Source organism: Epinephelus fuscoguttatus, linkage group LG6 (genome assembly GCF_011397635.1).
Source record: "Epinephelus fuscoguttatus linkage group LG6, E.fuscoguttatus.final_Chr_v1".
Taxonomy (NCBI): domain Eukaryota; kingdom Metazoa; phylum Chordata; class Actinopteri; order Perciformes; family Serranidae; genus Epinephelus; species Epinephelus fuscoguttatus.
Window position 1 is genome coordinate 11,620,711 of NC_064757.1, and position 25,668 is coordinate 11,646,378.

The following is a 25,668-nucleotide window of genomic DNA, read 5'->3' on the forward strand; positions in this document are numbered from 1 at the left end:
ATCTTAATTTTTGATACAGTTTGCCTCTCACTTCCATGGTCTCCTCCCACTGAAATAGTGCAGCTAACCAGCAGAGGCTGGTAGCAAGTTGAGGCAACAAAATCCAAAATGTAAAGTTTGTACACAAATACAGTTTATCTTTATGAATTATATGGATCCAAATTGATGCATTTTAGGTTGTGTTTCTAGAGTTAAACATTTTTGTGTACATGTAAGGAATTTTTAATATGTCATATTTCTTAAAGGGTGTTTGGTGTAATATTTTCCACCAAGAGCAGAATGGGAAATAATTTCAAAAGAAATCTAGTAGTGTTGCAAATAGTGACCCCGTGAGAGCCCTAGTCTTTGCAAAATCTTGAGCTCCAACTTAAAACTTGTCTGAAGATGTTAGAGGTGTCACACTTTAGTCTTTTCAAAGTCTTGGCATGTATGGCAGGCATTATCTGAAACCCCCCCAGCACACGCAAACTGAACATGGGCTATTCAGTGAAAGAGAAGACATCTTGTGTCCGGAGGTGAAATAATAATAATAATAAAAAAGGGGCATATTCATAGGTTCTGGATTTTTCAATGAGAGAGTAGTTAAATTAGCTGGATTTAATCAGACACAAATTATTCAAAGCAGATTATTATGTGTTAAAATGTGCAGAGAGGATCTTAACTGGTGCTGGATTGAAACACTCACATGACAGATGAAAGATCAGCACGAGATCTGGTTTTGACCTAAATGTATTTGAGGTTCCGACTGATTGTGTTGCATCTTGTATCAGATCAAGGACACAACATGTAAATGACTTAACCTTTATTAAAACTTTACATTAATTCATAACTCATTTTAAATACTATTGTGATCGCTAGTTCTCTCTTTACACTACATAACAGTGAATATTAGCTCTCTATGTGCTTTAACTTTATTTTGATTTCCCTTTTATAATCCAGTATCAGCCTTAGGAGTACATACAGTATGCATACAATGTTGCAACATAAATATCAATGTACGTTCTATGCTCTGCAGAACACTTTTGGGTAATAAGTAATTGTAATAGCATTTGTAAGCTTTTGCTAAAGAAATAACCACATGAAGAACCACATTAAGGAAAAAGCAGAAAGCTGGCACATGGCAGCACAAAATCCAGAATGAATGAGCTATTGAAAGCAAGGTGCAATGGTTGGAGTGTTATAACTCGCTGAACAGCATCAAACTGGTTAATAAATCTGGTTTAAAAGTGCTCCTAAGAGTTTGGGGTTCTGGAGTTCTCACTCAGAAAATACTTTTTTGTTCATGTTTGCAATCAGTCATCTTTTTTTATACAAATAATACCACAGCAGTCAGTGCCTTGGCATAGTAAGCAGCATAATATTCCATCGTTGTCCAAACACATCTTATAAAAATAGAAAACAACTAAAGTGAGAAGACTATTTTCCAGCATGAGGCTACAGTATATGTAATAATCATTTTGTAAAAGTTGATATCAGAAATTTAAGAAGTAGGTTATATATTTCACAGAGTGGCACTAACAGAGTTCAGAAATGCACAACTGGCCCACCAGAGTCCCTGCTCTCTTCACCACCTTAAAGACTGTCTGGTCACATCTGGTTGGTCACACTGCAGAGTGCTGTGGGGTGACTGAGAGATGGCTTGCAGTCATTGACTGTGCCTGACTCGGTCATGGTGGTGAGTGTGCTGGGAGGGAGAGGACCAACCCCTCCTGACACCTGGCTCCCCCATGGCCTCCACTCTGGTCTGGCCCTCTGGCTCTGCGGGCTGAGGCCTGTGCTTCCAACGGCAGGCCCCTTCCCATCATATGTCTCCCTAACCAATCCATTCAGCACGGCGGACGTCTGGTTCAGGTGCTCAGCTGAGACCAGAGGCTGCCGGTCCTCCTCCTCCGAGATGGCAAACACTGGCACGCTGACGTGGTCTCCCTCGCCTGGGAAATCACGCCTCTTTCCAGCTTGGCCGCTCTCAATCTGACACTGGGTGGAAGAAGAAGAGCCAGAGCTGGGTTCTGAGGGGGAACCCTGGGCATGAGGAACCCCAGAGGCCTTTGTCTGGTCTGCTGTCCCCGATAGCAGACCAAAGCAAGGGCCTGTGAAGCGAGTGCGCCGCAGGTTGCTGGTAGAGTTGAGACGCCGCTGCCTCTGGGCAGGCTGCGACAGCGGGTACGAGGCATTGCTGATGGATGAGTCGGAGATGGTGCTGCTGTCTGCCTTGGCATCCAGGTGAACATCAGAGAAGACCCTCCTGCTGTTGTCCCCTCTGCAGTCAGTGACCAAACTGGATGGGGCCTGGAATGATGCAAGATTTAGACAATAAGACAGAAGGAAAATGATAGGTGTAAAGATGCTCAAGGTGCTCAGTGCTCAGTATCTTGCTCAGGGACTCAAGGACTACTTCGACATGCGGACTGGAGAACTGGAGGAGTACCAAAGAAAGTCAGTAAGAAATAATTTTTGTACTTTTGGTTAACTGACCCTTTAAGTCAAGTAAGAATCCCTGATCAAGACAATTCTGAAGACAATATAACTACATCGGAAACACATGAAATTAGCTGAACTGGGTCTAGCACTGACCACTCTACATCAACTTCACATGTCATGAATGTTCCTGAGTGTAAAAACAAAAGGTTCTAGTACTGACGCTGTCCACCAGCTTGGTGAAGGGACTGGTGGAGTTCCAGCTGCACCACTTCTTATGCAGCTGCGGCAGTGGAGGGAGGAAATCCTGGAAGGTGCGTACGCTCCATGCTCTCGGTCTGGCACAGCCACCGCTGCCGTCCTTGCCGGACCGTGTACCAGTGGGTGAGGTGGTGGAGTCTGGTGAGGGCCAGTCACCTGCAGGGCTGGGACCAGTGTCACTGTGCCGCAGAAACCTCTCCCGCTGCTAAGACACACAAATTGCATAAATGTAAAAATTAAAATTAACACTCCATGCCTGTCTGCAGTGGGCACCAACAGAGTGCCTTAAGCAACATACAGTAGCATGTCTACTGGCAGCCATATTGTCTTTAGCTGCCCGAACACTGAAACTGAATTTTGTCTCTGTTGACTATGATGCCCAACTGCTCAGTGTCGAGGAGTAAAGACTGTACTTCCAAATTCGAAAATGCGTTCATTTATGAATGCCAAGCAATGAAGTGCTGAAAAACTACATGTGTAGAAAACAAACTTTCTCTAGGACAACAAAGGTTACAAGACAAGAGTGGCCTAGAGAGGATAAACAAACTAATTAGGAATGAAGACGACCACACAACATAAATAGCTCACATATCAGAGGTGGCATTATGCTCAAGCACTCAACTGCAGTTACAATGGTCAATGACCTGCACGGAGCAGCAGGCTTGTTATTGAATCACGCACGCATCTTTGGTATTGTGCATCGAGAGACAGACTGGACTCAGACAGTAACACCGCTTTATCTCATTGTGATTGTTAATGTGAATAAAATGCAGATGGATAAAACTATCAGGTAACAAATAACTACATCTCTAAAAGTAAGGAAAGTACACCTTAGTGCCTAACACTTAAATTGCTGTCAAGAGACAGTAGTATCACTGCATGCAGCGACATAGTCCTTATGGTCGGGATATTAGGAACTGACTGGCTGCCAGTCTGCCGATTGCACCTGCCACATTTCCTCCTAACACCTGAATTTATCCCTGCCTGCAGATTGTTGTGTACTACATTCATGGATTAACAAGAGGGAACTGTGCTGATTAGCTTGGCCCACTCAGTCACACAGCCAGCCAGCCAAGCATGTGTGGCTCACGTACCAATCTCAATCATTATTTATTAAGCAAAGTAAAGCTGTCAAGAGAACAGCAGGGGCTTTGGAATGATTTCAGTCACATTTGTGGTGTTGTGTATGCACGACTCTTACCATCTGACCATAACAGGTCTGAATGAAGGACTATTTGAGAGGAAACGTCTCTGTATTGAGACTATTTGCTTAAACTAGGAGAGGCTAATTGACAGGTTAGATGTGCAAAGGTCACATTATCCTTCCTGATCAGTCAGCTGCTGTTGATCAGGGGGGGGGGGGTTATAGGGGTTGCAACCATCACACAGAGAACTAGTCCACATAATCCTTTACACAGAGTCACTAGCAGCTAGCTTTGTCTAGACAAGAATTAGCTAGGGGTTTAAATAAAATGTTCTTTTGGTCGGTAAAGCTCCATGAACACAATGGCAACTTTTAGATTTGACACACACTGTGAGAAATCAGGCACCCAACACAGTGGCTTGCAAACCATAGTTCCAGAGGTGGGGTCTCAGACCCTTTAGGGGTGCATTGAGAGGCCTGAGATACTTAGAAAAATTAGAAACAGTTGAATTATGTCTTTTACATTTCAAGGAATGTACCAGACCATTTTGATCCAGACTTCTCTGCCTTGATCTCATCACCCTGCCCACAGCAAGAAAGGTTTTAAAGTCTCCTCATTGCTTTATTGTGCCTAAATTGAAGCTCTCCTTCGAAGGGGCCCTTTGCAACAAAATGTTATCAAATGGCTTAATGCATGTCTACAAATCTGAGGGAGTGTGGCATGAAAATACCACACTGACCTGGAAGCTCACCTGGCAGTGACACTGAGAAGATGACTTGGGCATTTTTCAGGGACTTCTGCCGCTGTTAGCCCGAGCAACATTTCTCAAACATTATTTACATGGACGTCTGCATGGAGGACACACACAGGCAGACCACACACTGTGTGCCAAAGCGTGCATGACACACACAGACACACAAACACACACACATACACAATTGGAGCTGGGAATCTGGCTCTGTAGATAATACTCCATTAGCCTAGGCTGCAGAAAAGCTTGCCAGTCCTTCAAAAAGCTGCCAGAGCTGTTTTATGCCAACTCTTATTCCAAGAGAATACAAAAGAGAGCAGAGAAAAAAAATGCTTGGTCGAACCCTTCTTCTTCAACGCTCCTCCCGTCTTTTAATTATCCTCGTTTCCCATTTATGTCCTCATAGTTTTCATAGTTTTAGACAACACCACGAGTACGCCAATAAAATGGTGTCAGTCTTATTAGGAACACTGGGTCAATTCAAAGCAATGAATGCCCTGTCACCTCTGATGTTCATTGGTTCAGGGATCATTTCCCCAAAGCGAGGAGATCACCCACTGAGAGTTTGGCCTTGAGATTAAATAGACAATTTCACTGTCTACTGTATAGCACCATGGCTGCTTTCAGATAAAATCTTTGTTGAGATATTTCAGTCTGAACCAATACTGACATGGCCATGCATGTAGATTTTTAGTGCTCCTCAGTGTTTAGCTCTGGACCAAGTAACCTCATTACTAGGTGACAACATAGACAACTGTACTGACACGAATCTAGGCCTTACTGTGTGAGGTGAGAAGGGTAGCCTGCTTGGGCTAGGGGCTGAAGATACAATGAAAACCTCATCTGCACCAAGGTCAAGTTCAGTCAAACCGCTGCAGGAAAGGTCCACCTCTGCACTATGGGAAATGTCACCACCAGCACTGACTGCAGAGAAACAGAAAAAATGCAGACACAAATTATGTTGAGAACACCGATGACAAGAGTGTTTTTTAACTCCAAACAAAGTACTTCTTTAAAGGAAAACCTCACCTCCCAAATGACCATTTGTATATCATTACTCAAACTATAGCAAAACATTTATGAAATCTTTAACAACTCACACACTATAATCCATGTCTCATGTATCTAGTTGGTATGCTCAGTACTTCCCAAACAGACACCGCTTTCCAGCAGGTAACTAAACTGAAAGTGAAACTTATCTACGCTCTCTTCAGTGCCAGACTCCATCGACAAAAAGAGTCATTTTACTGTGCTGAACACAGAAGCTGCTGATCTACCACCTCTTCGATTACTTAGTTTGTTTGTATTGTGTGACTTTGGTAAATCCGAACAAACATTTGAGCATGTGAGTAAAAAAAAAAAAATCATTTACGAATTCAACGTAACACAGAGTCAGTAATTAATATACAAATCATTTGGAGGGTGAAGTATTAAGAAGTAAGGACTGTTCACTGCTGAGAAAAGCAGCAGAGCTCATGATGTTGTACTGCAATTTAAATGGCTCAATGAAACAACGTTCAGAGTAGGCTAATCTCAACTCCTTCACTGTTTATAAGCTATGTGTTTTGGTGTAAACTCCTTACACCGTGACTGGAGCACACACAGAGGGGGACTGTACTCCCCTGTTGTTCAAACTACTCCCAGGCTGCTTTGTGGGTTAAATGCCACAACCCACAAATCTCTCAGCCTGGGTTCAGTCCCACTGAGAGAGAGAGAGGGAGGGAGAGAGAGAGAGAGAGGGAGGAAGAGAGAGAGAGAGAGAGAGAGAGAGAGAGAGAGAGAGAGAGAGAGAGAGAGAGAGAGAGAGACCTTTGGATTGTTCCAGGATCAAGCCTGTGTGCTGCTCCAAAGCTAATGCAACTTTCCTTTCCATTGAAAACTCTACACACCCGCCCATAGTCATCCACAGAGGGTTCCTCATACACAGTTTGTTTCAATTTAAAGTTATATCTAACAACATATTTATAACACAATAGTGATGCGAAGCCTGTAACGCTCATTGTTTGGTAAATCTTTCCTAGGAAAACTCCTGGCAGGCGAGAAAGATTTGCTGTTTTCCATTTCCAGAAACAGCAGTTGCAATTTGCTCTGAATAAATAGAAGAAGTGGGTGGTTAGCGTGAGCAGAGATAACCACTATAGATGAACACAGAAAGAAAAAGCGCCTCCTAGACATACTCATAAGCAGAAAATCCAATTTCACACTGTATGACTGGCAAGTTATCTCCTGAGAAACATTACCGCTATTGGGGTACATTCCTCAAACCCTGGGCTGTCACTTTTAAATGACTGCACTGAAACTTTATCAGATCATTGCATTGCCAGGAAATGAATTCATGGTAGATTTATATTCCTGAAGGTATTATTATCATTCCTAAAATTATTCTTGTAAAAGGTCTAAATGTGTTGTGTATATGTAAATCAAAATGATTGACATCTGCAGTAATGTGCAATTCATGGGCTTGTTGAAATGCAATTTTTGTCATACTGTATATCTAAGATGCTTGCAAGAGGAACTGAGACCAACCAGAGTATAAATTAAGCATGAATACAAGGACTAACATCATTAATCAAGTATATCGGTTTTCCATCCTGTGTGTGCATTCATGTGTGCGCAGGTGTGTGTCGTCCCAACCTGTGTGTGGCGGGCTGTCGTTGTTGTTCTCCTGCTCTGTGGTGGCTTCCAGGTTGGCCTGATTCTCGGCCATCAGCTGCAGCTCACTGACTTCAGCCCCCGTGTTCTGGACTCCCTCTGGCACCTTCAAACATGAGCACACACCACATCATTCAGTTTATCCACAGTACTTCATCATGATACAGATCATGTTCAGCACAGGTGTTCCCAGAGAGGAACAAAGCTGAGGCAATGTCTTGAAATACACAGAGCCACAGTGCAGCTGCAGTTATCGCAGATTTATGTATACACTGAACATACACGTAAACATATACACACATGGAAATTTCCTTGCCCCTGGATGTCACTCTGTGTGTGTGTATAGGAAGTGCTCCTACTATCTGGCCCTCTGTAACTCTGCATGGTGGCACAGCTTTCAGAAGTCAATATCTCACAACTTCTGCATGACTCAATACTAGTAGCGATAAGTAAGAAAATGTGTTTTGTGATTGGGGTAGGTCTGCAACTGAAAATTCTTTTCATTATCAATTAATTTGCAGATGATATTTCTCACTCAGTCTTTTGGACTATACATTTTTTTAATGTAAAAAAAATGGCCAGGATAACTTTCCATAGCACAAGGTCATTTCTTCAAATGTCTTGTTGTCTGACCAACAGTCCAAAACTCAAAGATATTCAGTTAACTATCATACATGACAAAGAAAAATGCAAAATGCATTCACTTAAGGAAAAAAAATCTGCTCCATTTTTCTGAATTAGTGAGTTCATAATCTCGTAAATTCTTGTTTTTCTGAATAGCAAGATTATGACCTAGTTAATTAAGAAAAAGAAGAGCTGATTTTTTTCCAAAAAAACTTTTCTTAAGTTTCTGAGATAATAATCTTGTTATTAAAAAATAGGGCCATTTCTCTGAGTTGGCGATTGCAGTGACTGGTTTGGTCACCTCAGAATTGCATCTTTCTTTTTTGCAGATGATGTGGTTCTGTCGACTTCATCACATCATGACCTACTGCATGCACTGGGGCGGTTTGCAGCTGAGTGTGAAGCACTTGGGATGAGTCAACACTGGAAAACGGCAGAGAACCATGCCCCCTCTGGGTTGGGAGTGAGTTACTGCCCCAAGCGAAGGAGTTCAAGTATTGTCGGTACTTGTTCACGAGTGAGGGTAGAATAGAGCATGAGATGGATCGGTGGTTTGGCGCTGGCCTGGGAATGCCTCAGGGTCCCCCAGGAGGAGGTGGAAAGCCTTGCTGAGGAGAGGGGCGGCTAGAATGCTTTGCTCTACCTGCTGCCCCATAACCCGGCTTTGGAAAATGGATGGATGGACGAGGGGGGAGGGCTTTTTTTGAATACATTATGCTTCTGTATGGAACCACAGTGTTTTGGACAATTTTGCTTTGAAAAAGATGATGAAAATGAAGACAAAAAAAAAAAAAGATTATTTCGTTATTGGTATAATGAGAGCTACAAATCACTGTAACAGTTTTTTTTAAATACTTCCTGCTTCATCATCAGGTTGTTCAACCTTTGTTTCAAAACTGCATGACCTGAAGTGAACCTGAAGTGGTGCAGCTCTATGGGGAGTGGAGTTGAAGTGCTACAGCAGTGGACTTCAGTGGCAAAGAAAATTAAAAGAAACGCCCCATGATCCCAGATAAAGCTCTGTTTTCAGAGGAATGTGTAACTAACAAATAGGACAATGAAAAAGACAGGTAGGGGAGGAGAGAGAGTGACACGTGGAAAGGAAAAAGGGAGAAAAAAATACAGAGAAGTATCTGTACCTCAGAGTTGCTAGATGCACAGGAGCTGGCTCTTTTTGGACACAGTTTGGGTCTGGAAAACATACAGTACCACAGCAATTCAGTTTATAATTACAGACACATCCAAAACCCAGCTTTTATGAATGTCCCCTATTTTTTTCCACTCTTGGCAGAGTTTTCCCAAGAATAAAAATCCCTCTGGTGTTCACAATTTGACCAGAAATGTAAAAATGGACACTATCCCATACAACTGTACTGAAATGGGAGCTTTTTCACATAGTAACCACCTCACTCAATATATACTCGCTCCAGCATACCTGTGGCTATTTCCCCCTCAATAGTTGCTGTATTGTGGTGTTGGATGATGTAGCAAGATGCACCACGATCTTGCAGTCTCACAACTCTAGCATTTCACATAGTGGTTGTAGTGATGCACCGCTGTCACTTTTTCACTTCTGATACTCATGTCCACTATGTTTTTCCCTATTAATATGAGATTCTTTCACAACTGGGAAAATGACCAATTTCACGTATCTGTTTTTTTACCATGCTGCTTGCTAAAGTCCATATGAACCAATGAAGCATGCAGAAATACTTGAGCAAGTACCCTCTTATTAAAAATTACTCAGCTGAATGAGTTCATTACCAGCCTCCGGTCATCTGAGGGCAACCCCTGCAGTGACTCTCATCCACCTCTGACCAGAGGGGACCTTGGGAGTTAATCTCACTGCTTTAAACTCGCAAGATCATGCCTAACTCGCCAGGCTAGTTGTTTTCCAATGATTTCTGTGAACTCATTTAAATTAATAGGGAACAACTGAAAGAGGAGGAAAAATACAGCTACTGAGGCTACTTGGGCGTTTCACGGTAATGCATTTCCTGGATTCTGAATGATTCGTGTTGTTCTTGCTAATTACACTTTCCTTTTATTGAACACGTGTTTCCAATTTCCCTGTCATTAATAGTGAGAACCTGTGGAGTTATTGTGCCTGAAGGATGAGTTGGAGACATTGAGCTGCATTTGAAATTAACACAAATCATATTAAACAGGGTGTTTCTCACAACAGGCTAAATACTAACGCAAATCTAAACCTTCCTGGATTTTGAATCTGGACCAGTAGGGTAAACCAGTCAGCTTGTCAGAACAGGTAGTATTACAAACCTCCAAACTTAACCCTACAGCTTGTGTTCATTGTCCCCTGGGATGGACAAGAGGGAACAGCTTGTAAATTACACCTTTTGATTGTCTGACAATGCCACTGGTACCAAACGCACATTGAGTTTTAATTCTCCTTGTTGTCCCTTTTCCCCCTTATTTCCCCGCCCATACACTTTCATGTAGCCTCTGTGTTTTTGTGTACTGGAATTGATGCCAGGTGCTGTACCTTGAATGCCCCGCTGTCTACGGTGAGAATGCCCCACATCAAGGGAGCCGCACAGTTGCAGCCAAACCCAACTAATCACCAGGGGTCACCACATCAGGGACTGAGGCTTCCAGCTGAGTCAACACAACAAAGTAGTGACTGTGTACTTGAGAGTGTGTACATCTGTGTGTGTGCATTCAGACCAGCCCATTTTCATTCATGGAAGAACTCAAAGATAAGACTTGTGAAGTCAGGAGAGTATTCACTGAACACTAAGTTAAACCATGCTAATGGCTCAGAGGCTGTACTTCAGCACAGCAGTGTTTTGAGCTAAATGCTAACCTCAGCATGCGTATATGCTCACCATGACAATGCTAACAATGCTTAGCAGGCAGACTATGTCATGGAAGCAAATTTGCATTTCCTAGGATAGCGAAGGCAATACCCGCCATACTTTCCCTCTGATTGGCTAGTACTTGTTGCCTTCGTTGGTTGGGTTGGTTAGGTAAAGGTAAAATGAGTGAGACTGATTTGAGCTAGGGTAGGAATGTCAGGTAAGCCAATCAGAGGCAGAGTAAGGGAGAGTAGGGTGGCTTATGCCTACATTATCTTAGAAAAAAGCAAATTCGCATAATGTTTACCATCTTAGCCTAACATGTTTGCATGCTCACATCTGATAATAAGCCTTAAAAATAAAATACAGCTGAGGCTAATGGGAATGTTATTAGTTTAATAGGTTTTTGGCCACTGGACAACTTAGAATTTCAACCTGATGATTCGAATAGATGTAAATGGATAGAATCACCAAATAGTCATAAGGTTTCACCCTCTGGGGACAAAGATGTGTGTGCCAGAGTTAAGTCAGTCAACCTGAATGTTGTTCAGACATTTCAATCTGGACCTACAAATATGTGAACCAGCTGAGGACACGAGAGGAAAAGTCAGAGGATCATGAAAATTACCAGAATTTATCCTCTGGGGACCATGAATGTCTGCAAAAAAGTATTAAGTTGCATTCCATGTAGTATTTGTTGAGCTATTTGCTCTGAACCAAAATGTTGGGCTAAATAACCAACTAAGATCCCCATCTTTTAAACCATTGTTTCATACGATTTTGCATTATATAAAACATTAAACAAATGTTTGCCCTCTGCTTTGAATGAAAAAAAAAATGGATATAAGATTAGCAACACATAAACGTTTTCCACTGCTTCATAAGAATAATCATAACATATCTCTGTGGTGGTTGATATTTATGAATCAACAAAAGCTTCACCTCGTGGCTGGTTTTTGGCCTTTATAACTGTTCTGCTGGGAAACCTTGGTTCCTGGCATTTATGTGGATGCTACTTGACACGTTCCACCCACCCAAACACCATTGCAGACAAAATAAACCCCCTCATGGCAACAACACTTGTCAATGGCAGTGCCCCCCCAGCAGGACAGTGCACAGAGCCACACCACAAAAACTGCTCAGGAATGACCTGAGGAATGTGAGAGACAGCTCAAGGCGTCGACCTGGCCTCCAAATAACCCAGATCCCAATTTGATCGAACATTCGAGGGACGTGCTGCTACCCCAGAGGTACCCCCGATCCACAGTGGGTGCTCCTTGGACCGGACTTGGCTCTGACCTGTCAAGGCATGGACACAGGACCTCTGGAGGGTGTCCTATGGTGTGTGGCATTAGGGCACTGGCTTCAGATCTTTTGAGTCCTGCGGGTTGTGAGGTGGGGTAACAGTACGCCCCATAGATGTTTGATCAGATTGGGATCCAGGGAATATGGAGCACAGGTTGACGCCTTGAGCACTTTGTCACATTCCTCAGGTCATTCCTGAGCTTTTTGTGGCTAAGCGTGGCGCATTGTCCTGCTGGGGGGCCAGTGCTACTAAGGAGTGCCGTTGTCTGTGTTATTCTTTTATCTTTATGATCTTGTAAATAAAGTTATTCCATTTCTGTTACCTGAAAATGATGCAGAGAGCACTTGTAAGTATCATTGCGAAGAAGGCAGCTCCACTCACAGCAGCCAGCAGAGAATCTACCTTGCTGGCTGTGGTAGCGGAGGCACGGTGGTCCCCCCCTGGCTCGGTGAGGTTGTGGTAGTGGAAGAGAAGAGCGAAGCCACGGCCCCAGTGGGTGGTGGTGATGAGCTCCATGATGACCTCCACCATCTCCTGGCTGGAGCCGAAAACTAGCTGGCTGCTGGGAGGCCGGTTGGACCCGCAGAACCTTGAGGAGAAGGTGATAAGGTCTGAGATGTACAGGACATCGTGGGGGCAGGCGTCAAGCACTGAATGCTGGGTTTCTGGGCTTTCAGCTGGAGTTTCAGTGGAGTGTGGTGATGCAAGGGTGGTCTCCTCCACAACTGGGCTTGGGTTGGAACTGGGGTTGAGGTCTCCCCTAAGGTGAGACGAGGAGGCGGAATTGACAGCCTTGTCTCCTGGAGGCACAGCCCCCGATAGAAGGAGGAGAGAGGGAGGAGGTGGTGAAGATAGGCCAGAGGAGGAATCAGCTGATCTTTTGGCAGAATTTGATACTTTGGCAATCTCCATCTTTGTGGACTGCTCCTGGACCACTACTTGCTTGACCTCACCATTTTGGGAGGACTGCTGAGTCTTTGTGACAAGGTCTGCACTCTGAAGCATGGGATCTTTAGCTGCTGATGAACTTTCATCTGCTGCTAAGCTGCCAGGAGTGAAAGTCACCTCTTCGTCTGCCTCTTCCTCCTCAAAACTAGAGATAGCAGAGTACTGCGCAGCAGAGTCATGGCTTTCAAACACGTCAAAGTCAAATATCTCCAGAATTAGCTGGTAATCAACAGGCACAAAGAACTGCCAAACGCAATGTGTCCCAGAGGAATAGTTGTAGGGGAAGCCGGGGGACAGAATGAGGCCTTGGACATCCACCACATCCACCCTGGCACCACAGTCAAAGTATACCTGCAATATGAATCACATTAAGTTAGTCAAGTCATCATTTAAAACATGCTTTTAAGGTTAAAGAAGATAACTTTTATAAAAATATTTTTGTCATACTTGGTCAAACTGTCACTATATCCTGACAGTAGTACTTTATGTGTAAAAATGTGGTTCCTCCTAATGCTCCTAATGGCATTTGCAAGAATCCTCCATGCCTGAGCAAAAACAACTTATCAGAGCCAGGAGGACTCTGATGCATGTCAACCACTGCTTGTGCACATACTGCACTGCCAACAACAGCATACACTGCAAAGACAAGTAGACAGAAGAAGTCCAATGACAGCATCCTTCTGTCAAAGTAAAAGCAAGCTTCTTGTCAGCCCAGTCACCAGAAGAAAATGCTGGCAATTTATATTACAAACCACAGATACGTTACAGTCGAACATTTCATACACATCATATCAACATTTCTAAATTGACATAGTTCTGATTACATGTATATCAGCTGACTTTGTCATTGCGAGGTGGAGGGGATGGTGGATGGCACAAGACCTAGGCTAGCTGCCAAGCTGTAGACCACTGCAGTGCAGGCCACTGCTTGAGACCAACAAACAACAAAACCAGTTGTTTTTTGTCAGTCTTCCTCTGTTTACTTGTCTTTGCTGTGTGCACTGACATGCATTAGAGACTTCCCCTGGCCCTGATTGGCTGTTTCTGCTCAGGCATGGTGGATTCTGCAAATGCTTTTAGGAGCACTAGGAGGAACCTGATTTTTCTCACAGATTATCTGTCTACTGTGCTACTGACAGGATACAGTGACAGTTTCAGCAAATATGACAAAAATGTATTTTTATAAAAAGATACCAACTGAACCTTTAAAGATCAAAGAATCTCACATTTTAAGGTTTATTTTAGGCACTTAACTGACGCCCCTTCTGAGAGTGACAATTAACCTGAGTCATACAGCTTTGCAGGTAGAGCTCAGCACAAACACTGCCAAGGTTAGGGCTTCTGATTCCCACTGGTGCCACCCACGTGAGCATTCATGTTAATCTTCCGTTTTAAAGTGTTGACCAGTATTATATTATACTCTGCCCAAATTCTAAGATGAGTCATGTATTCAGATAATAGCCACAAAGTGATTAAGTTCTCTATGTAAAAGGCACCAAGAACCAAGGTACCTATCAGCAAATAATACACTGGACTTGTGGTCTGATTACTCACTGACATAAACCGGCTTGAAACTGAACTATTCAACCCTTCTGTTCTGCCTTTATATCAAAGCCTGTGTTTTGCCTGCTTGGGTAACCCTAGGGAGGGTTTTTCTTCAAACATGCTGGCTGTAATTCTTCCCAGGTGTGTAAGGATGTAAGGGGGACCTGAGATCTAAGCAGAGGCAGATGTGTGGCTGGGCCGGGGAGCTGAGGACCAGACCTTTGTAGGGGGCCTGTGTGTTTATGAGCTTTCCTGTTGGCCTCAGTTCTGGACTGTGGGAATGACCCAGACTGGCAGACCCCCATGCCAGACAGGTAACAAACCCAACACCCGCGGGGTACACTTGTGCTCTGGACTGGGCTAAAAGCAGATCACTTTGAGAATGCAGTTTAGATGGGAGGGGAGAAAGAGGGCAACAGGGACACTGGGAAAAGTAAAGTCTTTGGAGCCAGACATGCACTTTGATTGCTCCATGGACCATCTATCCCCGTCTAAATGCATTCATCAAAGGCATTCCTCAGCCGGCAGATTTTCAGTGGCAAAATCTATGTGTAACTTTCAATCACAACTGGAGGAGAGGACCTCTCGCTCAGCCCTCTGGTCATCAGGGTCAAATCTAACACTGTCTCCATAGTTGATACAGCTGACAGCCTCACAGTCAGGCCGCAGCATCTAACAGAGACATGGGAGGTCAGAGAGGGCAAAAAGGGCAGCATGACCTACGTAACTAAAAGAAAATATGTGTGTGAGTGTGTGTTGTCTTCCGTGTTAGAAGTTAGATGTTAAAACATATTGCATTCTGACTGATTTTGTTCTGTTATCGGAATTTGATTAAAGAGAAGATGATCAAAAATCAGCATCTGTCCTGCCCCTCACCCATGAGCTCAAACGATATAGTACAAAGTTGACAAGCAACATGCCACAACTGAACTCTCCTTTGACTCTTAAATTACATGATACACGATGACCAATTCTAGTAGCTGTTTTTCTGGTTTTTACAGTACAAGCCATAATTTTCTAATTACATTACAAACAGTAGTATCATTAAATGCACTGAACTGTTTATGGCATGTGAGTGACAGTACATCAATAATATTTGCTTATTCTTCCTAATATTAAAAAACTGTATCATGTAATATTTATTTTTTCAATTACCACAATACCAATGTAATTTTTGATCATGAAAGTCCTTTCACATAATTGTATTTTGCTGTTTTTCTCCTTGACTTACATTTGGAAGCAATTACTTTGGCACATGGCATGCTACACTTGTGCTTCCTACACACTTACTAGAAATTAATGTACTCCAGCAAAGAATTACACGGGTGACATTTGAACGGGCCAAATGGCATTCCTGCTGAGGCTGGGGAGAGTAAGCCGATTTGGGGTTAGCAGTGTTTGCAGCGAGGTTGCGCAATGAGGGGAACCACTTCACAATATGGGGGCATAACAGGGGGGAAGAGAAGGACAGCGTGTCCCCTTTTAGGGCAAGAATGACCAATGGTGGGAGAACATATGTTTGTTCATACTGCTGCCTTTACTCAACCTTCCCTGAAGACTTTCACTTTGTTTTCAACCTGTTTTTATCCAATTGAACTTTAAAAAAAATAGTTTAAAGAAATAGATGTTGCAAATAATGCTCATTTATGAATTAACAGTCTCTTGTATGATGTGAAATCCTGCTTCTGATGAAAGAGAACTGTGTCATGGACAGAGACTGTGTCATCTCTCCCACCAGGAGGAGGCGGCCGGGAGGTCCCCTTCACCCTGCCTGGGGTGCATGCTAGACTACACATGAAAGGGCCCCAAAGTGCCACAGTGTCGAATGGAAATGGGACATTCTTATAATGCCAAACATCTCAGTTCTGTTACATCACAGGCCGCTCCACTGGCAGGCCGCTAATTATTCAAAGATGCCTTTTCTCATGGCGAAACAATGGGCCGCAGTGCCGTTTTGGTGAGCCACTCCGCATACAGGGAGGGCGGATAATGTTTTAATGAAGTGATGCTAATAAGTACAAGGCAAGCTGAAAGTTTACATAAGAGCCGGCTGCTCATTGCGCCCCAGTTGTGCCAGTGACGGGGGCTTCCCTGGACAGAAGTAGATCAACAAAGCACATAATTGTCTGAAATGACTTGCTCAGTGAAACATCAGACCAGATGCTGTCATTACTGAGGGGCCCCTGACAAATGGTATTGTTCTAGTGTTTTCACTTTGCGTCAGTACATCTTTTAAAAAAAAAAGTGTTTCAATCACATTCCATGATGGAGTTCATAGGTCGGTCTAATTATCACAGAGACAACTTTAAATCTACTGACTGATGTTGCAGAGCTGATTTATTTGTATAGTACCATTATATTAAAATAGTATTTTTAAAATTTTGTTTAAATGTCATTTATCATTAAAAATATTATTTAAAAGTAACCTGTGAGAGGTTGTAATGTAAATGGAAGGATGTGGTCAGAAAAAAGATGAGAAATAAACAAAAAGAAAAATTAGTACTCTGCTGTTAAAACAGTGTATCTGAGCATTAAACTAAAGAAAAACATAATTTAAATCTGTTACAGAAAAAGCACTTTTTAGTTTTTAGCCCTCTCTTATGGGTATAAAGATGAACAAGCCAAAAAACACGACATGTCAGTACACCTTTATTTGACAAAACAGAAGCCTGCAGTCTGACCCAACTGTTGGCTGTAACATGGATTTTTTTTTTTTTAAACCACCCAGGCTGACGACACCGCTGTGAAAACTCTGCAACACGAGCTGGCTTCTGCTGAAGTACTGTTAATACACACAAACACACACTCACACACTCTGCCTCTCATGCACAAACAGCCCCGGACTGGCTCATAAACAGGCAGGCGGGCCCCTCAAAAGGGGGCAAGAATCCTCACCAGCCCTGTTTACTGGAGGAGAAAAGTGACACTGCTTCACAGGCTAGCGCTTGAGCAGTAGCAGCAGCCCCACTCAGGATGCTTATAATCACACTCTATTTCTCAGGTCTGGACCGATATAAAAACAGCACAGCTTTGTGGACCAATACCTGAACTAACTTCCATTATCCTTAATTTAATCATATAGTCTGATAGATCTGAGTGATACAGACCTGAGGAGAAAAAATATTAAGTCACAACATATCAGAACAGGCATAAAAAGTTATTGCTAAAATAGTAAATGTCAGAATATATGATGTAATATCAATTATGGGAATGAGACAAATCTTTCCACAAATTAAAGCTGGATCAAGATTAGGAGTCACACTAATTTTATCAGAATAAAAAGCACTTTTTCTCAAAGTGCAACAAATGTACAGGAATTCCCCTGAGTTGCACTGGAGCTGAAAGATATAGAAGTCTCATACAGTGACACAAGAGGACAGTGTTTGCATGGTACACAGAATACCAAAAATGTTATAAGCTCCTCCACTTTCTCAAAAAATATTATTTTCACATATATCAATCATAGACGGAAACATGCAGCTAAAAACAAGTTTGAAATTAGTTGTATAACAGAGTCAGCAGCTGCAGCTCAATGTCAGCAAAATGCCCCATTTGTGTTTTTAGTATATTTCACACTGCTGCCTCCAATTCCACAGACAGAAACAAAGCTCCTTGAGGTCATTCTGCACAGCTGTGAAAAGCACTGATACTCGAGCCCAGGATTTATCACATATCTCCCCTGTGATGTCAATGCCTCTCCTGATGGGCTCATGTCAGCGGCTGTAGTTCAAGCCAGGGTGAGTTTACAAACAACTGGTGTGGCGGCCTGATTAAGCCCAGGCATTTCTAGGGTCGCCCTCGTTGGCCACTGTGGTGCTGGCTCAGCACATTTACACCACCATGTGCATCCTGGGTGACTTATGAAAGACCTCTTTGAGCCATTGCATGTTTGATCAACATTTTTATTTACAGAGCCATCACGGGACATTCACTGTAGCCTGCATGGAAAAGTGGAATGCTGGAAATTATTACTGCTGTGGTCCTCAAACTCGCACAGACATGTGACTGGGTGAGCAAGAGGACAGGCAGATGCAGGCTCACTCTTCCATGTTTGTGGCGTGAAGACCATTAACATATTTCCTCTAAAAAGAGCTGCTGCTGCTGCTGCTGCTGCTGTGGTAGCTGTTAAAGCTAGTCTGTGGAACCCTGTGGTGAATCATGACCTTATCTCCATGGTGGTTTAGAGAAATCATTTCCAGATTTTGGAATGTGATCCATGATAATTAGTCTTTTCTTTCAGCACCTCAGTGAGAAGCCTCGTCATGTAGGCTGGCCTGCACTGTACTGACACAGTTAAACTGCAATCAATCACAGTCTAAATGGACACAATAACATTTCCGAGGACAACCACAGCATTTAAATCACCAGACAAGCTTATTTTTGAATATCATCTCAACACTGATAACCCCTGAACTACAGCCCATTAGCTTAGCTGTTTTGATGCATAGACTTAGCACCAGTATGTGGCTCTCCTGTGTCAACATTACATTCTAGTCACAGAACTAAGCATTTGATTTTCCTTCTGTTCTCAAGGTATTTCAAGAATCTACAAAAACTTCTATCCATCTGGCTGAAAAAATATCCCCTCTGCTGCACGACAAGAACAATTTTTAACCTGTTCCTCAAGTTGCATTTCTATTTCCTATAAAGGAAGCCGGAAATTACACATTACCTTGCTCTTTTTTTTTGGTTCAAGAAAAATATGAATGTGTTGTTTTGTCTGACAAAAGAAAGCAAAAGAAAGTAATATCAATATAGGCAAGGATAAGTGATTAATAACTGTGATTAACATGTTTGGATATTTATAACCCTAGGAAAACTGTTATACATGACTATTTTATGATTGTTTTATTTTGTTATTTCTCATTTTTCTATATTCCCGTTTCCATCTGCCCCCACATATGCATCGTATGTCACACCTTGGTTTTTTTGTACTGCCTTTTGTATCAATAAAAAAAATGCTGTGAAACAAAGGCAATGTGTTAAGGTTATTTTAATGTCTCATTGATATTCTTTACTTTTGGTTCACATTGAACAGCTTGACATACATCATTTCCGCTACCATCTTTGTTTGGTTTAAAAAAAAGGGAAACTATTGTAAACCTTTCTGTCCAGCCCAGCAGATCGCTTTTCTTCATGTGTTTGTGTGTGTGTGTGTTCTGTGAGTAACTTAAGGGCAGAACAAAATTAAACTTGTCTGTTTTGTAGGCTCTTTGCAAGCCGTCGTCTGCACTCTGCCAAAGACTGGTTACGAGGTACAGTCAAAGAGGCATCATTCTATGACAGCAAACAACTACCTAACTTAATTTCAGGAGTAACATTCTCCCAGTTGTACTTTTACTGATATCATATCAATAATTTAAACTCATAAACTTTTTAATTTTGAAACAGGACCTTCAGTTTTTTGATTAAGAAGCTTGTGAAAAAAAGTGCCAAATTTAGAAGGCTACAGCAGTTATTTCAGTGTGTCAGATACATATTCAATCAACATGTCTCGAATGTTAGTATCAGATCAGACTCTGTATGGGCAACTACCCCAATATTTAATGACTTGGATCGGGATCTGGGCCACAAAACAAAAAGGATCTCTCCACTTCGGTACTCTCACACCTTCTAAAGAGGAAAGTAAAATAAATGCAGCTCCGCAAGCTACTTCTATTTTCAAAGTTAAAAATCAGCCATTAACTTCATGCTGTGTGACCTTTTTAACGTTAGGCGGCCACTTGAAAACTCCCTGCAATACCAACAACATCAGCGTCTTAGAGTTTTGATGCTACCATAGATAGTATAGAAATGAAGTTTGTTTTCTATCAAACAACCCGCTGCATCTGCAACACTCACAGGACAGCTTTCCCTCCCTCTTTGTCTAACTCTGTCCATCACTCTGTCTCTGGCCCTGACTTTTGCATCCCATCTCCTCTAAAGTCCCTCTGCGGTTCACCAACTCAAGGGGACATTTTTATCTGTTGACAGACTGTGTGTGTATCTGTTGTCACATAATTCATGGGAGGAATAAGCAAATTCACAGTACACTGGAGTCCTGAAACTCACTTCAATTAGGGATGAATGTCCCCTCTTTCCATTGCAAATAAAATCTAACGAAAGACAGAGTGAAGCAACAAAGCAAAGATCAAAATCACTCTCCCTTGTCCACAGCACTGAAATGTGGACTTACAGGCTTGGATGCCTCCCATTTTTTTTCTGAGGGGGATAGAATAAATTCCAAGCTTGTTTATGCTGTTCCAAAAATCAACTTAATACAAAAGGGGAGCGGAGGACAAAGACATCATTTACCGTGTCCCCTCAGGCAGATAATTGCAAAGATAGTGAGCACCCTATGCACACAGGAACTAAAGCTGGAGACGCTGACAATTCAATATACCAAAGGTTTTTGTTGTCTAGTTCTAAGAATTGTGCTGCTGAGCCGCCATTGTCCATCAGCGGAAGAGGATGACTCTTGACAGGTGGAAGCTTCTAACTGGAAATGTGGTTTTGATGTCCTAGAGGAGATCTGTGTCATGGGTAATCCTTCTGTGTCCTGACACCAGTCCCTGCCCCAAATGTGGACATGTTGGTGCATCGGATGAATCAAAAACAGAAGAATATGGGATTGGAAGACTGACTGGGTGATGCACTTTACAGTTGAGATGCTTCACTTAACAACCCTGCTACAAAGTTTTGCAAGAAATTGTATAAAATGTGACGAGCACCCATGTCATTTTAAGAATGGCGCTGCTTATTTCCAATTCCAAGACCTTAGGGATAACATACAGCCAAGCATCTTTTCAGCCTGAGAAGCATTCACCTGTTAGTTTTGCCTTCCACAGCAACTTGTAATTGGAAAACAATGTCAATTACATCAATTTAGAAAGTTCCTGCTCCAACAGAGACAGCTGAGACTGCCACAAATAGACATACCATAGTGGTGATCAAACCACATACTAATAAATACATGCTCTAGCTATCATTTATAGTGTTTTCTGCTCTGAGCAGTGAGGTATCACTTTCCCTTTCTTCACAAGCAAGTACCAAGGCCCACTCCTGCCACTGTCTATGTAAACATGACTGTTCCAGGCGGCTGACAACATACATCAACAAGTCCTGCCATCCTCAGTCACATGTGCAGCTATTCCTATGCTGCAGGTATCCATATAAACCTAATAATAAAGAGACACTTCAGGTTATGGCATCCCAACAACTTTTATGCCTCAACCAATTAACTCTAAAGCACCCATTCACATCTAAGCCTCACTAACCTGGCAAGAGCTTTGACTCTACCACAGGAGAAGCTAAAACATGTCCAACATGAATCACAGACTGATTGAATGGAAAACATGCCCCAGTAGCAACCCCTGAGTGTTTGGGTTCCTGATTTATCGGAGACAAACTTTTGATCATGAACTCCTCGCATGTCAGAGGCAAAGCTTGGGAGTTCGCCTCAATGGGTATGAAAAGTAGCACAACACAAGGTTTACATGCTCTCAATGTGGTTCTCATTTCAGCAGTTTGGACTCTGCATGCCATTGTCTAACTCTGTGAAGTGCAGCAACATCAAAACATGCCCGTGCCATCAAAACATCCCCTAAAAAGCCTAAGAGGATATAAAGTCCCAGGAAGTTTGGGAATTTTTAAATACAGTTTCAAATTCTACTTTCACATATTTACAGTGAATGGCAAAGGTTAGTCAGCATGATGTAAGGTGATTAAAAACTCTGGGTATGGCTAAAGTTTAGGTTTGTTTTTCTAGATATCACTGTATAAAGCACATGGGACACTTGGGTAGAAATAAATACTGAAACTGAACTTGAACCTTAAAATGCAAACTGTAAACATTTCAGTTCACTTACAGTAGTCTACAGGCGACATGAGGCGGATGTGTTGCTAATTGTTATGGACAGAGCTGTTTCAAACACAAGTAGACTGCAGGACCATTTTGATAACCTGTTTGTGCAATATATTTTGTTTCCTAAACAACTTTCGCAATTCCAGAGGCAACGTGAGATTCTACTTTGAGAAGGTAGTGTTACGTCCTGTGCTGTTGTCATACAGAGCGTGCGCAAAACTCCATTGTAAAAAATGTAAATTTAAATGTTCGTCGCTATCTGCTTAACTTTTTCCACACTGTAATACATAAGCTTTGGCGTTTTTCGAAGCACAGTGGTCTTCAGACATAGTCGGCATAAAAGTTAGCTAACAAAAACAACAGTATTAAACTGTATTAAATGTTAACTTTTAAGATTGGGCTCAATACGTACTCACCGCCTCTTGCTATAGCCTACAACCGTGTGCTGTATTTTCGTAGTACAAAACTGTTGACAGAACACCCGACCTACATTTAAATTTAAAATTTAGCTGCCCCAAGTTTTCCTGTGTGTATCAAATGTAAGCCGAAATAAATGTTGGCAACTAAGTTGTCTTAAAATAACTTGCTTGAAGTCCCATGTGCTCAGAGCGTTTGTCGAGAAGAAACAATTGTTGAATATCACGATTTAGGAAGGGAGTTCGTGGCTTGGTTCTCTCCATACATGTGAGCACGGCACTCAAGAGGGCTGGAGGTAAAGCTTGTGAATTATTGTCAGCTTATTGTCAACAAATGTCAACTTACTTTCTGTGCAACGCATCCCATCACGAAGAGTAGATATGTTGTCATAAAAGCCTGGGCCCCAAGCGACGTAACACAACTCATTTTCCTCTGATTGTTCCTGTTTAATGCAACGCACAGTGAACCGTATCCCGCTCCTCTGCTTCCCTCTCATTCACCTGAAGTATCGGGAGCGCGCGTCCATCGTTCATGGGCGAACTCGAACACAGCACCAAACCCTTGGCTAAAAACTCTCCTTATTGGCTTTATATTAACTTCACTGTTATTTCTGTGAACTTTATTTTAAAAAACAAATTTAAAAATAACAATATCATTGTATAGTGTGTGACTAGCTCAAGCCAGTGCAGTTTATGGTGATCTTTAGGTCTAGCTGTTAAATTTCTATAGCCTAATACTCCTTCCTTCTCCCAGTCCAGCAGATACAGAAAAGCTACATAAATTCTGCAAGTACTGCAGTCTAAAAGAATGAAGGAATATGAATTGACAATTATTTCATTTTTCTGTCAGAGCCTGGGTAAATCAAAGCAAACAAATAGATTGTTGTACAATAATTCATAAATAATTTTTGCACACATGAATCTTTTTTCCATCTTGTTTGGAGCTTCATGTAAGCTTGAGCTTCATTGTCAAGGTGAAATCAAGGTTAAATATTTGACAGATCTTTGTGTCAGTGTATTTATCTTTTGAAATATCCCCTTATTTGACTGATAAGCTCTTTAATAGCCAAGACTGTGCACCTTGTTTATGGTTGAATTCAAAATATCAAATATTAAAAGACAATTACAAATATCACATCAACTTTAGACACTGAGCTACTACCAGGCCAGAGACTTTTTTTATGAAAGATATTTTCAGGGGCATTTTGCCTTGAATGGACAGGACAGGTAAGCATGAAAGGGGGACTTTTATGAGAGCTTTAAGGTGTAGGATGGATGACATAGTTGATAAAGGTAATATGTTCTTCTAATATCTATAGTGATAGTTCAACGTTGTACTAATTACTCTCCTTAGAGGCTGAGTTTCAAAATATTATATGGGAAAACACAGGTAGGCCTGCATACAAAGTCTTCAAATCCATCCTGGTTGTGTCTTTATAAGAGCACCACATGTAAGGGACTCAGTTGCTAAATCTAATTTTCCACACCTAAACCAAGTACCTCTGTCAGTGACATTAAAGAAGGTAACAAAGTGTGGGAGATGCACAGTTTGATTTTACTCCAAAGTGCCACTCCTTCAACCACCCACACACGATCTCAGATAGGCATCCAAGCTATTATCTCACATACCATACCACATACCACTCTAAATGTGACTTGACCTTTTGACAGGCCTTTGTATGCAAAACTAGCAGAAAATTAAATACTCTACTTAATTTAGTGAATGCAGAATAATGCAGGGAAAGATGTCTAAACAATCTATTTCCTAAGAACGAAGGCTAGTAGCAACACAGACTGGAGGTGCTCACTCAAGAAGGTTTTGCACCTGCCATATCATTCTGATGGCTTACGTTTTGGACTGCAGAAAAAAAGAAATATTAGTGGTAAGATATTGTGAGGTCCATGTGATGTTTACTGACCATCCACTGGTGCTGTAACTAAGACAGTGTCATTCTTGATAGTACCACTAGATGGCACCAAAGTAAGACAGTTGAAATCCTCCTCATTGCTTTGAATCAGTCTTTTAAAATAAAAGTGGATTTGGCCTTATACTTTTCATTTGCATTAAACAGTGACTAGTTTGGCATGATGTAATTTTACTGGAGACTTTTATTATATATGTCTGACACTTGATACCCTGCACATGGATTGGGTGCGAGTATCTTATATAGGCCTACACATATACCACCCTCAACGGTGTTTGTAGCTGGGGTTTGCGATCTGTGATGTGTCTTGTTTATGTATGTATGTAGCCTACCTGATGGAAAAGGGTGAAGGTGTCGTTTAAGCATGGGTGGCGAGGCTTAAAGCTCAGGGAGGGATTTGGGGGTCCTCTGCCAGAAAATTTTAAGCATTAGGCATTTAATTTCTTGCATTGTCCTGAATTTATATGCATTAGTGTGTGCATTTTCTGCATCAATTTGTGGTGTATTTTCTTTAATTTTGTCAAAAATAAAAGACCACTGCTACTTTCATGTTTTTATTTTGGGGTGGGATGGGGGATAGCAAAAAAAAAATAAAAAAAAAAAATCCCCAAATCCCCCCTACCCCCCAAAAATCTACACCCATGCCTAGGGTCACGATTTTTGAGTTCAAAACAGGATATGTGCTTGCTTTTTACAGAAATGAATATAAAGGTTGAGAGCACTGATGCTTTACAGATTAAAGTATTATTAGTGGGCTACATAAACAATATGATTAGAAAAATAAACGAATCAAAACCTGCAAGATGATGTTATTTTTTACAGATGGTGGGAGTAGGGAGGCAACCAGTGGAATAGGACCAAATAAGTAATTTCAGAAATTGCGCCTATGGCCGACAGTGACAGATATTTTAAATAAAAGGCTAATATATCATTTTAGCTCAAATCCTGTCTGTGAAATCCTGTGTAATCTCATTACGTTGAGCAGTGGTATTATATAATGATGTGCGTATTAATGCAA

General features: G+C 41.9%; 1 protein-coding gene across 1 annotated transcript; it reads right to left on the bottom strand.

Annotated features, from left to right (window-relative positions):
* Window positions 1-813: 813 nt before the first annotated feature.
* si:dkey-112e17.1 (uncharacterized) lies at window positions 814-23,216 on the bottom strand. The gene is made up of 7 exons (XM_049578743.1): window positions 23,072-23,216; window positions 12,296-13,272; window positions 8,991-9,042; window positions 7,210-7,333; window positions 5,357-5,499; window positions 2,642-2,884; window positions 814-2,289 (listed from the first exon to the last, which is right to left on the bottom strand). The coding sequence occupies exons 1-7, from the start codon at window positions 23,150-23,152 to the stop codon at window positions 1,588-1,590; spliced, it is 2,322 nt and encodes a 773-aa protein (XP_049434700.1). The 5' UTR covers window positions 23,153-23,216; the 3' UTR covers window positions 814-1,587.
* Window positions 23,217-25,668: the final 2,452 nt, after the last annotated feature.

Excerpts from the sequence above, each read along its gene's own strand:
- si:dkey-112e17.1 (XM_049578743.1), bottom strand. The coding sequence starts at position 23,152 with ATGAGTTGTGTTACGTCGCTTGGGGCCCAGGCTTTTATGACAACATAT. Across the intron at positions 5,500-7,209 it reads CGACAGCCCGCCACACACAG|TCAGTGCTGGTGGTGACATT; the intron begins GTTGGGACGACA and ends GTTTCTCTGCAG. Across the intron at positions 2,290-2,641 it reads TCACCAAGCTGGTGGACAGC|GCCCCATCCAGTTTGGTCAC; the intron begins GTCAGTACTAGA and ends GCATCATTCCAG.